Below are 13,810 nucleotides of genomic sequence, written 5' to 3'. Positions count from 1 at the left end.
GGGGGGAGAGCGCGGGACCTCCATGACTGGCTAATGCCAGTCCTCAAAAAGACATCAACAGGCCAAGTATTAATGATATCCCTGCTTCAGCACAGGCTGACTCCGTGGTTCAGATTGAGCCACCTGTGCCGAAGCAGGGATATCCTAAAAATCCAACACGTTGGGGGGTCTTGAGAACTGGAATTGGCCAGACCCCAGATCTAGACACCGCAAAAGTAAGGTGGAATGCCCAACGCCTGGTTAATACACAAGCTTAGGGAATTATTTACCTACAGTAGAAGGTCCACCAGGAGAGGGGAGCTTTTCTGGTCCTGAGAGCTTGAACGCTTTGAGTTGGCTACTAACGTATCACAGCTACCTTATTTGAGTTTGTCTATTCTACTGGGTTAACATGGTACTGTACTATCCCCTATCTGGTTCTATGTAGAGGAGGCCCCTTTAGCTCGGTGGTCGTATCTTCTTCAGCTTTCCTATTGAGATCAAAGACTCACTGATATCATTATGGTTAACAAGAGTTTCTACAGACAATGGTAATGGACGGGAAAAAATGCGTTTTTCATGAAAAACTCAATGCATAGAACACACAGGATTGATTTATTAGGGAAAAATACAGATTAATGGGTCATACATCAATTCTGTCAGTCTCAATGTTACCCTGTGTCACCATGTGAGGAGGGACAGAACCATAGCTTCCTTCTGTCTATGTCACTGTCACCATGTGAGGAGGGACAGAACCATAGTTCCCTTCTGTCTGTGTCACTGTGTCACCCTGCGGGGGAGGGACAGACTCATAGCTCCCTTCTGTCTGTGTCACTGTGTCACCCTGCGGGGGGAGGGACATACTCATAGCACCCTTCTGTCTGTGTCACTGTGTCAACCTGCGGGGGAGGGACAGACTCATAGCTCCCTTCTGTCTGTGTCACTGTGTCACCTTGCGGGGGAGGGACAGACTCATAGCTCCCTTCTGTCTGTGTCACTGTGTCACCCTGCGGGGGGAGGGTCAGACTCATAGCTCCCTTCTGTCTGTGTCACTGTGTCACCCTGTGGGGGGAGATACAGACTCATAGCTCCCTCCTGTCTGTGACACTGTGTCACCCTGTGGGGGGAGGGACAGACGCATAGCTCCCTCCTGTCTGTGACACTGTGTCACCCTGTGGGGGGAGGGACAGCCTCATAGCTCCCTTCTGTCTGTGTCACTGTGTCACCCTGCGGGGGGAGGGACAGACTCATAGCACCCTTCTGTCTGTCACTGTGTCAACCTGCGGGGGCGGTACAGACTCATAGCTCCCTCCTGTCTGTGACACTGTGTCACCCTGTGGGGGGAGGGACAGACTCATGTCCCCCCTCTGTCTGTGTCACTGTGTCCCCCTGCGGGGGGAGGGACAGACTCATAGCTCCCTTCTGTCTGTGTCACTGTGTCACCCTGCGGGGGGAGGGACAGACTCATAGCTCCCTTCTGTCTGCGTCACTGAGTCACCCTGCGGGGGGAGGGACAGGCTCATATCCCCCCTCTGTCTGTGTCAGTGTATATTTCCCTCAGAAGATTAGGGTATGTTATTGGTCTTGGCGTTTTCTTTGTTGAACGGTTGCATATAAGTCCTGAGGATCGGCTCGTCTGACAGCAGCGTACAGAACCTGTGGGTCAGTCTCAGGCTCGGCCCTTACACCCCTCTCGGGACTTCTCTTAATTAAAAGGTTCATTTGTATCTGGGCATAAAGAATGTCCTCGGACTCCTGCAGAGAGAGGGAGGGGAGATATAATGAACACCCCCCTTATAAGAAATCCTGCTCACAGCACTGACCTGCCCCTCACTATGGGGGGAAATCCGGTTATAAGATCAACCCCCTTATAAGAACATCTCCTCACAGCACTGACCTGCCCTTCACTATGGGGGGAAATCCGGTTATAAGACCATCCCCCTTATAAGAACATCTCCTCACAGCCCTGATCCTTCCTATGGGGGTACACCTGTTATAAGAACACCCCTATTTTACGAACATTTCCTCCCAGACCCAATGTGTCCCTTGCTATGAGAGGAACCCCTCTTTTGAGAACACCCCATTTCTAACAACTGTTTGTGGGGGGGGGTCCCCTTACTTTCCTGTTAGTGACCCTTTACCACCAGACACAGCTGCAAGACATATTGTGTATGGACATCCAGATTCAGATTACATTGTAATGAAAAGATTAACTGCCCGGTAGAGAAACACCCCCCACCCAGTGAAAGATGGTTCTCAGTGTTACATTACATCTATATGGGAATTGTGTATATACTACATGTGTATGATGGTCACAGATTGTCCCACGGAGATACCAGTTCAGGTCTCATTATCTAGTGCTGTCTACACCCCAAACCCTGCTGTCTCGAAACTGGTCCCCTCAGGTAAATTGACCGGGACACCACCATATTCTACGTTGGGGAGAAATCCCCGGGAGATACTACAAGTATCCTTTCCTTTCCTGCCAAAGTGTTCAGGTTGCTCTCCTCCATCGGATGACCCAAGGAGAAGCTAGAAAGGGACTTCTGTTACCATCAATCTCTAAGATTACTATTCACAGACTCTAAAAACCAGATACCTGTTCCTTACAACCCCAATGTTGCCCTGCCTTTGGGAGAAACCCTGTTATAAGAACACCCCCTTAGAAGAACAGGGCCTCACAACCCTCAACGTGTCCCTTCCTATAAGCGGAGCCCCGGTTCAAATAACACCCCCCTAAATAAGAACATCTCACAGTACCGACGTGCCCTTTCCTTTGGAGGGAGCTCCAGGTATAAGAACACCCCCCTTAATAAGAACATCTCATGGTCCTGATGTGCCTCTGTCTATAAAGGGAGCTCCCGTTATAAGAACACCCCCCTTAATATGAATGTCTATCACTGGTTTCTCACCTCTGGGTCTCTCCTGATATCTGCGTCTCCGTCATTTGCAGAATCCCCTCCAAATAAAATGAGAAAATGACTGAGACGTGTGATGGACAATAAATAGCAATAATTACAGATAAGAACAGGAGTCTCCCGCACACAAGCTCTCTCTCCCTCTCTCTCTTCCTCCCACTATCTCTCCCACACGCACACAAGCTCTCTCTCTCCCTCTCTCACTCCCTCATCTATCTCTCCCACACACACACTCTCTCTCTCACACAAACACACTCTCACTCACACCCCCTCCTCCTGTCTCTCCCACACACAAACACTCTCTCCCTCCCACTCTCTCTCCTACACACACATGCACTCTCTCCCTCTCTCTCTCTCCCACATACTCTCACTCACACTCCCTCCCCCTCCCTCTCTCTCCTACACACAAACACTCTCTGTCACACTCCCTCCCCCTCTCTCTCATACTCCCTCCTCCTGTCTCTCCCACACACAAGCACTCTCTCTAACTACCACCCCCTCTCTCTCCCACACACAAGCACTCTCTCTAACTACCTCCCCCTCTCTCCCACACACAAGCACTCTCTCTAACTCCCTCCCCCTCTCTCTCCCACACACAAACACTCTGTCACACTCCCTCCCCCTCCATCTCCCACACAAACTCTCTCACACTCTGTCCCTCTCTATCGCTGACATTTCTCTCTCTCCCCATGTTCTCTCCTCTCTCGCTCACTTCTCTCTCTCTGCTCTGTTTCTTTATCTGTTCTTTCTTCTTCAGCTCACTTTTCTCTCTCCCCCGTCTGTTGAATCTCTCTCTAATTTCTCCTCTCTCGCTCTCTCTCTCTTCTTTCTCTCTCTCTTTAACCCAATACCTTTTCTCTCTCTCACTCACTTTTCTCTCTCTCTCTTTTCTCTCTCTCTGACCTACTCTCTCTCACCCCATCCTCTTTCTTTCTCCCCGCTCCCCTTACTCTTCTATCTCTCTCCAACCTGCCCCTCTTTCTCTCTCCCCATCTCTTCTCTATCTCCTCCCTCTCTCTCCCCTTTTCTCTCTCCCCTCACCCCTCTATCTCTCTCTTCCCTTCTCTTTAGTCTGACCCTCTCTGTGTCTCGCTCTCTCTCTAACTTACTGTGTATAGTGCTTGCCTGTACCCGCGGTTGGATATTAGCGGTTTGATGACTCGCTTCTTTCCTGTAGATAAAGGCAGAGTAACATAACTGTGCATCTTATAGAGAGAGATGAGCAGGGTGAGATATAGCTGTGTATGTTATAGAGAGAGAGAAGCAGAGTGAGAGATAGCTGTGCATGTTATAGAGAGAGAGAAGCAGAGTGAGAGATAGCTGTGCATCTTAAAGAGAGAGAGAAGCAGGGTGAAAGATAGCTGTGTATCCAATATAGATGATTAAATATTAATACTCACATATTACTGGCGGGCTTGCAAATTATCCCTAAAAATAAGAGTGCTGATTACAACTACAATAATATATATATTTATACACACATATAACATATACTATATCATTTACTGTATAACACATATCTACTTTTAAATCGTGTCTACTTTTCTCCCCTTCCTTTTATATATTTTTAGTTGATCTTTTTAAATATAAACAGGAATTTTTGAGAACAACAAAGTTGAGTCATAGAGCTGTCCTTGTAGTAGGTCAGAGAAACAAATAATTTTAACTTTCCCAGTCCTTCTTTCCCTTAATATTTGTATCCCACTTGTGCCACCATGTGTGATGAGTTCACACTAACTGCCTGTTATAGCAGGTTTGTTTGTATTACAGTCTCTTCTGCCCATTATCTCTCCCTCAGATATATATATATATATATGGGTTTGATGGCACAGGAGTGTGGAGAAACATATTTTAGGGTCTTGTGTCTAGAGTTGCTTCTACAATATGTTGGGAAGGAAAATCTTCTCACCTTTCATTTTCAGAAAGATCATAATCCCACACAAGATGATGACAATAAGGACAGCGAGGGAGATAATGACTAGTTGATTTTCTAGTAGAAAAACAAAAATTTCCATTAAAAAGAGAGTTGTAAAATATTCTTAATAGGGCATCAGAAATATGAGATAACTGTGTGTCTCATAGTGAGAGAAGAAGGAGGAGGAGAAAGATATACACATATCGCCAGTTGGTTTCTCTGGCTCTCCGCGTGGCATCTTCAAGGAATCCTATCCCGCGTCGTCACATTCCTGCGGCCAGCCTTAATGGCCCATCAGATTAACGCAGTGGGGATCCCTGTGTTTAAATGGGACTCCCGCTGTGTAAATCCTACCGGAATCCAGCTGTCTGTAAGAGACGCGCAGTCAGAGATAGGCTGAATCAGTAACTACCGGCGCGCCTCTAACAGGCGATCGTGGGGGGGTTGAAGCTGAACCGCGTTGATTTAATGTCCAGGACCCCCCCTGCTTCCTGAGTTACAGGCCCCGGTATCCCGGCGGCCATATTTAAATTCTCCCGCATCACATGACCGGGACATTTAAATGCATAGGAAATACCGGCACCCCATAACGGGGCCTATAACACAGGGATGGGGGTCCCCGGACCTGAAATCAATGCGATTCAGCTCCGGAGACCCCCTGCTACAATACTATGTTATCAAAATAAGATCAAAGCGGCTTCATTACCTTAGCGGCTAACCGCTAAGGCAATGAAGGGGTTAAGGCAGACTTCCAGGTTTATTGGGGGTAGAGGGATTGGCTGAAGGGGGCACCTGGCCCAGGGTGGGTGGTTAGGCCTACCAGGTAGGTTGCGTTAGGAGTTAACGCCTTCATTACCATAGTGGTGGTAAACGCTATGGTAATGAAGGGGTTAACCTCCCACGACCCACACGGTAGGCCTAACCACACACCCTGGACCAAGCACCCCCTTTACCCAATTCCTCTACCCCCAATAAACATTTTTTTTTAATGCCATTAAACCAATTGATTGATTGCAGAGTGGCACATCCATGCCCTATGGGTAAGTGTTGCCACTATGCCAGTCAATATGCAGCCTGCAAATCCCAAAAACAAACAGCAAAAAAAAGATCTTCAATTTTAAACCTTGGAGGATGTCACATCCTTTACATAAAATGGCTGCCACCACATGGTTTACTACAACCAATAGGATGACACCCAATTCTATTGGTTCTAGTACCAGGGAATGGCAGCCATTTTGGTTTTGGTGATGTCATCTTAAAGGAAAGGAAGCAGGGCCTTTCTAATTGACTGGCTTCCCTCACTTCTGATGACGTCACAAAAAAAAGCCTTAAAAAAAAAAACTGTCACATGGTAATCCAGCCAATCGGATTGGCTGGGAACCATTTGTCTGTCGGATGTAATAATAAGGCCTTATATAAGGCCTGTGCCGTCTCATTTCATGCCAAGAAGCTGAAGAGTCAACATCTCCCCCCAATTGGATTTACAAGTACAGATGAAGAACCCAAAATGGATTTACAATTTACAGACGAAGATAAAGAAGAACTCCAATTGGATTACAATTTACAGAGGAAGAAAATAAAAGATTTGAAGAACTTACTGCTGGGCCATGGCTGTTGAGAAGCAGGAGTTGCTGCTGCTGCTGATGCTGGTGTTGCTGCTGGAGTCGTATTCGGTGGGTGAAGACATCAAAAAGTAAGAAAAAGAGGGATTGTATTTTATTTCATGTTGTATTTGTTTTTTGTTTTTAGGTTGGCATTTTCATTGGCGTTTTAGTTCATTCAAACGTACAGTAATGTGGTTTTTATTTGATGCAGGTATTTTTGTTGTGTAGCTTACACATTGACTGACAGAGTGACAGACCATGCCCACGGGGCATAGGCATTTGGCAGGCAGGAGGGCAGAGGGGTGCCAGGAGCTGGTAGGTTAATGGAATGCAGGTCTCTGCAGGAATGAGGGGTATATGGAGGTGAAATAAAGGAGAATTGAGAGAGAGTAAATGTGATGATGTGAGGGTCAGAGTGGGAAAGAGGTACTTGATATTTGAACTTAAAATATGTTCTAAGGTCGCCTAGAGAGAGTGTATAAAGAGAAAAGACCGACCCTTGGGAAATGCCCGCCACAGTGAGATTGACAGAGGAGGAGATGGTGTAAATAAACGAGACTCTGATTGCACAATGGGAGAGGTACAGTATGAGGAAATCCAGGATAGAGCTTTGTTACTGCTACAAAGATCATGGGAGGGAGAAGAGAGTGGTCCGCAGAAAGGTTGAGAAATTAAAGCATGGTGTAATAACCTTGGACTTTGGTGATGGTTGTTTCAGTGGAGTGAGCAGTGCTGAAATCGGATTGTAGCGTGCCTAGGAGAAAATATGAGTTAAACAATTGAACAAACAAGAGAATACAAGGCTTTCTAAGAGTTTAGAGTTAATAGGGAGACAGGACAATAGTTAGAAAGACCTAAAAATATGTTGTAAGGTTGCCTAGAGATACTGTGTAGAGAGAAATAAAGGAAAGGTCACAGGAGAGACCCCCTACGGTACGCCCACAGTGAGATTGACAGAGGAGGAGAAGGTGTTAGTAAATGGGACACTGGTTGCACGATGGGAGAGGTAAGAGGAAATCCAGGATAGAGCTTTGTTACTGATACCAAGATCATAGAGAGTGTGAAGAAGAAAAAGATGGTCCACAAAAAGGTTGAGTAATAAAAGCCGGGTGTAATGACCTTGGTCTTTGGAAGCATGCTGGTCAGTCGTTATTTTGGTGATGGCTGTTTGAGTGGAGTGAGCAGTGCTGACGTTGGATTGTATAAGGTCTAGGAGAGAATATAAGTAAAAATAATTGATCAAACAAGAACATACCAGGCATTCAAGAAGTTTAGAGACAGAAGGCAATAAGGAGACATGCAATCGTTAGAGAGACAGGTAGGGTCAAGCTCAGTGTGACAGTGACACAGTGACACAGACAGGAAGGTGACACAATGACAGAGGGACCTGTGTCTCTCAGTGTGACAGTGACATAGTGACACAGACAGCATGGTGACTCAATGACAGAGGGACCTGTGTCTCTCAGTGTGACAGTGACACCGTGACACAGACAGGGACATAGTTGAGATCTGGTTATACCTGTTACTACCTTTTCTCTGAAGTATATAATGTGTCTGCGTTTCCATTCCTCAGAACTAGGAACAATAAAGTAATAGTTTTATGGGATCTAAAGCGAAATGAATGGCGTCTCTGTCTCGTTTATCTAAACCACATGATTAGGAGCGGGTGTTACATTGATGGGTATAGGATCCTTACCTGGAAACATCAGGAAGGTCCCGTGTTGGTTTTGCCAGCCTAGCACTTTTCCCCCCTGTTTATTTGGGTTTCTTATTTGCACACGGCAGCAGAAGATAGGACCATCTGTCTCCTTCAGCCCCTGGATTCTGATAGATGCCGTCTTTGATCCATTTGGGTCTCCCACCATGAAGATCCTCCCTGTGTAATTTGCATCTGTCCAGTTTCTCGTGTGATCGTAAATGATTTTAGCATTTCCACAGTGGGCAGTTTGTGCCTCTCTCCAATACACTCTCACCTCTGTGGAGTTGTCCCAGTCCTTGGGGTAGCTGAACCTACATGGGATGGTGACAGAGCCTCCCTTATCCACCCTGAGTGTCCCTAACTGGTCGGCACAGTAAGATGTATCCGAGATGCTCTGGATTCCTCCTGCAGAGAGACAGATGTCACCTCGTCATCATCTCTTTTCCATCTCTTGGTAACAGAAGAGATGACGTTTATCACACAGACTTATACATCACGTCACACACACATTATTATTACTGGTGACAAGGAGTCACAGCAAATGTGTTCCTATAAATTTTTATTCTTCTAATAACTATATAAAGACCCCTTTTCTAGTTCAGGCTTATTCAAGAAACACAGATAATGTTTTGTACTTCAGGCTACTTGTTCTAGAAATACAAGTCACCTGTTTTAGTTCAGGCTACTTACAGAAATACAGACCGACTTTTCTAGTTTAGCTCAATTGTTCTATTAACACAAGTAACCTTTTCTAGATCTGGCAACCTGTTCTGGATTTACCAACCACGGTATTTTGTTTTATTAGTTCCGGCCCATTCCAGAAATCTAAGCCACCTTTTCTAACTCCGGCTACTTCTTCTAGATCCCATTTACTTCTAGAACCTCCTTACTAATGTAATAATGTGATGGGTAATAAAAGATACACATTTTTAAATATAACTGGTATTTGTAACCAATAAGATCTAGTAATAATAATAATAATAATAATAATAATATAATAATGCTCTGAATGATGCCTGTTTAGATGTTAAAAGTGCGGCCAGGAGGTATAATAAGCAGCACAGGATTATATTGTCGGCATGTAGCAGGGGCCGCCAGTTACACGGTAACTACACGTGAATATGTAACAGGACAGCCCTGTCTGCAGTTAGTACCCGTTATTAATGTTTAGCCCGCTGGCTACAGCTGTGTGTGAGACGTTTAATCAGGTCCCATACAGTATATCCCCCCTGTGTAACTGGAGGTCACTGCAATATGCCTGAGATACTATATTCTGCTGCGTGATTACACCTCCTGGCCGGGACTTTGTACATCTAAACATGACCCCATTCCCAAGTTTATTATTATTATTATTATTATTATTATTATTATTATTATTAATCACTGGATCTTAGAGGATACCCAAAAAATATGTTTATTTATATTTCTTTGCCTCCCAGCTTAGTACTTTAGTAACGGAGTACTTTGATCTTGGAGATTGGGGAGGGTAATTTGTCATACATAGTTTATGCACTTTGTGAAGTAAGGATTTTCTTTTCTCATGTAAGCTACTTGTTCTAGAATCACAGGCCACCTTCCGTAAACCAGGCTACTTGTTCTAAAAACATAGGCCACCTTCCGTAAACCAGGCTACTTGTTCTAAAAACACAGGCCACCTTCCGTAAACCAGGCTACTTGTTCTAAAAACACAGGCCACCTTCCGTAAACCAGGCTACTTGTTCTAAAAACACAGGCCACCTTCCGTAAACCAGGCTACTTGTTCTAAAAACACAGGCCACCTTCTGTAGACCAGGCTACTTGTTCTAAAAACACATGCCACCTTCTGTACACCAGGCTACTTGTTCTAGAAACACCCGTCACCTTCAGTAAAGTAGACTATTTGTTCTAGAAACACAGGCCACCTTCGGTAAACCAGGCTACTTGTTCTAGAATCACAGGTCACCTTCCGTAAACCAGGCTACTTGTTCTAAAAACACATGCCACCTTCCGTAAACCAGGCTACTTGTTCTAAAAACACAGGCCACCTTCCGTAAACCAGGCTACTTGTTCTAAAAACACAGGCCACCTTCCATAAACCAGGCTACTTGTTCTAGAAACACAGGCCACCTTCCGTAAACCAGGCTACTTGTTCTAGAATCACAGGTCACCTTCCGTAAACCAGACTACTTGTTCTAAAAACCCAGGCCACCTTCAGTAAACCAGGCTACTGGTTCTAAAAACACATGCCACCTTCTGTAGACCAGGCTACTTATTGTAGAAACACAGGTCACCTTCTGTAAAGCAGACTACTTGTTCTAGAAACACATGCCACCTTCTGAAGACCAGGCAACTTGTTCAAGAAACACACACCTCTTTCTGTAGACCAGGCTAGTTGTTCTAGAAACACAGGTCACCTTCTGTAAAGCAGACTACTTGTTCTAGAAACACATGCCACCTTCTGAAGACCAGGCAACTTGTTCAAGAAACACACACCTCTTTCTGTAGACCAGGCTACTTGTTCTAGAAACAAAGACCACCTTTGGTAAATCAAGCTACGTGTTCTAGAAACACACGCCATCTTCTTTAATCCAGGCTACGTGTTCTAGAAACACAGGCCACCTTCTGTAGACCAGGCTACTTGTTCTAAATACACAGGCCACCTTCCGTAAACCAGGCTACCTGTTCTAGAAACATACAGTAGGTCACCTTCTGTAAACCTGGCTAATTGTCCTAGAAACACAGGTCACCTTCTGTAAACCAGGCTACTAGTCCTAGAAACACAGGTCACTTTTTCTAACTCTGACTTCTAGTTCAAAAATCCAAACCAGCTTTTCTAGTCCAAGTTACTTGTTCTAGAAACATAAGCTACCTTTTCTAATTCAGGCTACTCATTCCAGAAATACAAAGACACCTATTCTAGTTCAGGTTACTTGTTCTATAAATACAGAGCACCTCCAGTGCAGACTCTTTATTTTATAAATACGGATAACTTGTTCTACTTCAGAAACATGTTCTAGAAATGGAGGTTTATGGTTATATAGGTACCTTTTTCTTGAATCACAGACCAACTTTGTCTAGTTCAGAATTCTTGTTCTTGAATTACAGACCAACTTTTCTAGTTTGACACAGGCCTTACCTTTCCAGTTTAGGCTAATATGCGTCTATCTACCTACCTGTCATATATATATATATATATATATATATATATATATATATATATATATATATATATATATATATATATATAAAGATAACAGCAGGCACTTCAAAGGCTCCAAAGAAAGAGGTGCTTGTTCAACAAAAATAACAGGAAACCAGGTGTCCCACCAAGGAGACAAAAAACAGCACTCAAGGTATATTGCAAAAGTGTATTTGAAGAAAAGCAGGCACATATAAATCCAACGTTTCGGTCCTGTATAGGACCTTCCTCAGGGGCGTGCTATATATATATTTTTTTTTTTTAATTTTTTTTTATATACTGTATACTAATTATAGTTAATGACAATTCATTAGCTGATAGAGAGAGCAGCGCACGTACGATTTTACAGGCTGGCTGATTTCCTGCTTACAGCCTAATATCTTGTTACCCGAGGCAGATGCAAGTGTGAATTGCTGACAGTGCTACTGGAGCTCTCCCACTTCAAAGGCTAGTACCATTACCACAAGACCCAGAATGAACGTGCCTACGTCGGGAAGTGGTGAGCGTGTGAAAATGCTACTCGCTGCCTCGCTAGCTCTGTGTGTGAAAGAGGAAGCCGGGGTACAGTAGGATGGGGGGTTTGGGTTCTGGGAAGTACATCTATTTAAGCCTTTTCTTTTAATAGACATTAAAGCCTGTGCAAAACAAAGCTTTTTACATTGCAAAAATATAACTTATATACTTATACTGCACATGAAACCATAACCCTGGGATATATATATTTCATATTCTTGTATTCCTAATAATGAGAATATATATATTCACAGGAATGATAACTATATACTTATTTAGTGTGTAAATTTATAATACTTATTGGTATTTAATATTTAGTTACATTTAATATTCTGCGCCTACGTGTAAGTGGGAACAAAATTGCAGCTTCACAAACTCTTCCCTTTTATACATTGCAGAATACGAGGGGGAAGGTAGTTACTAATTACTAATATGGAGATACACATTATATATCTCATTATTTTAATTCTTTGTGTTGCGATTATTTTGAACTGTACAGTATATGACAATGTAACATGTATCCTTTGTAATCACGTGTTCATGTACAAATGCACATTAACCCATTAAACAGAAAAACTACATTTCAGTACCCATCCTAAAATCCCACAATGACAGTAAGTAATGGGGGGAGGGAGGAGAGAGAGAGACTGAGAGAGAGACTGAGAGAGAGAGAGAGAGAGAGAGAGAGAGAGAGAGAGAGAGAGAGAGAGAGAGAGAGAGAGAGAGAGAGAGAGACAGAGACAGAGAGAGACAGAGAGAGAGACTGAGAGAGAGAGAGAGAGAGAGAGAGAGAGAGAGAGAGAGAGAGAGAGAGAGAGAGAGAGAGAGAGAGAGAGTGAGAGAGATAGACTGAGAGACAGAGACAGAGAGAGACAGAGAGTGAAAGAGTGAGAGAGAGAGAGAGAGAGAGAGAGAGAGAGACTGAGAGAAAGAGAGAGAGAGAGAGACTGAGAGAGAGAGAGAGAGAGACTGAGAGAGAGAGACGGGGAGACTGACTCTCTTACCTTGGAAAGACCAGAACAGGATAAGGAGTTTGGGGACGTCCATGTCTCACTGGTGAGTGAATGAGAGAGAGATATGAAGGTCTTACAAGTTCTGCTTTCTATTCTCGGCCCAAACGTCATGGCCAATGTGTGACGGGACGGCCCATTTCCTGCCACTTTTGGCTGTCTCTGCTTCATCCTCGTATCTAGAAGAGATGTACATGTATGTACTGGTCAGCCGAACAAACAGTAGCACACACTCGCTCACACTGTGTTAGTGTAAGGAATCGGGGAACGCGTCCTTTGCGGCGTGTTCCCTCCTTACCTGCTGCCGACTCGGCCACTGTTCCTGCCCATGCACGCTTCCCCCGCTCTCATTACAGAGCGTGCGCGCATCCCTAGCTCTTCTAGCTGCAGCGCGGAGCCTGATCCCGCCTCCCGCACGTGTCTCTCCCGCGCTGCGCCCACACGCGATGACGTGCGACGATCCCCAGCTGCGTGGCAAGTCTCTCCTTCCTGCCTTGTTACCTGCAGCCTATCCCTGCTCCGCTGGGGCCGCGCCTCCTCTCCGCCCCCTGTCCCCATTGGCCTGTCCTGCCTTTAAATACTTCCTGCTTCCTCCCATGCTTTGCTCAGCATAACCCTATGTAGCCTCGTGAAGCTCACTTCGTTTGTGCAGTGCTCTCTCCTTTGCAGTTAACCTCTTGTGTACCGTCTCGGCTAGTTTGTGGACCCTTCTGGATTTTGGACTTTGGCATACCCTCGACTACGGACGATCTCTCCTAACCTTGAACACGGCATACGGATCGGACTACGCTGCTCTCTCCTATCCCAGACCATGGTTTTCAGACCTCTACTATCCTGTCTTCTCCAATCCCGGAACTCGGCAAGTATACCGCATCTCCTACACTCTCCAACCCAGACCCGGCAACGCTAAACTATCCGCCTTCCAGGCATGCCTCCGCTGCTGCGGGTGTGTGGTCTTATACCTTCCCACCTCAGTGCCGGGGTCTCGTCTTGT

General features: G+C 45.0%; 1 protein-coding gene across 5 annotated transcripts; it reads right to left on the bottom strand.

Annotated features, from left to right (window-relative positions):
• Window positions 1–575: 575 nt before the first annotated feature.
• On the bottom strand, window positions 576–12,917 carry LOC142479729 (uncharacterized). Of its 5 annotated transcripts, none has more exons than XM_075582599.1 (10): window positions 12,811–12,917; window positions 8,113–8,520; window positions 7,536–7,625; window positions 7,108–7,170; window positions 6,411–6,470; window positions 4,807–4,887; window positions 4,298–4,325; window positions 4,007–4,068; window positions 2,892–2,938; window positions 576–1,734 (listed from the first exon to the last, which is right to left on the bottom strand). In XM_075582599.1, exons 1-10 carry the CDS (start codon window positions 12,851–12,853, stop codon window positions 1,555–1,557), a joined length of 1,062 nt encoding a protein of 353 aa, XP_075438714.1. In that variant the 5' UTR covers window positions 12,854–12,917; the 3' UTR covers window positions 576–1,554. The 5 variants fall into 5 exon arrangements, with proteins under 5 accessions (XP_075438714.1, XP_075438715.1, XP_075438716.1 ...); XM_075582600.1 differs by having other exon boundaries at window positions 6,411–6,467; XM_075582601.1 differs by lacking the exon at window positions 4,807–4,887.
• Between the last annotated feature and the right edge of the window lie 893 nt (window positions 12,918–13,810).

The sequence above is a fragment of the Ascaphus truei genome, unplaced genomic scaffold (genome assembly GCF_040206685.1).
Source record: "Ascaphus truei isolate aAscTru1 unplaced genomic scaffold, aAscTru1.hap1 HAP1_SCAFFOLD_2408, whole genome shotgun sequence".
Taxonomy (NCBI): domain Eukaryota; kingdom Metazoa; phylum Chordata; class Amphibia; order Anura; family Ascaphidae; genus Ascaphus; species Ascaphus truei.
This window is presented reverse-complemented; position numbering and strand designations above follow the sequence as displayed.

What these genes read in the sequence shown, in the direction of transcription:
- LOC142479729 (XM_075582599.1), bottom strand. Translation starts at nt 12,853, where the DNA reads ATGGACGTCCCCAAACTCCTTATCCTGTTCTGGTCTTTCCAAG. An exon ending in CCTGTTCTGGTCTTTCCAAG is followed by an intron (nt 8,521 to 12,810) that starts GTAAGAGAGTCA and finishes GTCTCTCTGCAG; the next exon opens with GAGGAATCCAGAGCATCTCG. An exon ending in ATATCAGGAGAGACCCAGAG is followed by an intron (nt 1,735 to 2,891) that starts GTGAGAAACCAG and finishes CTCTCTCTGCAG; the next exon opens with GAGTCCGAGGACATTCTTTA.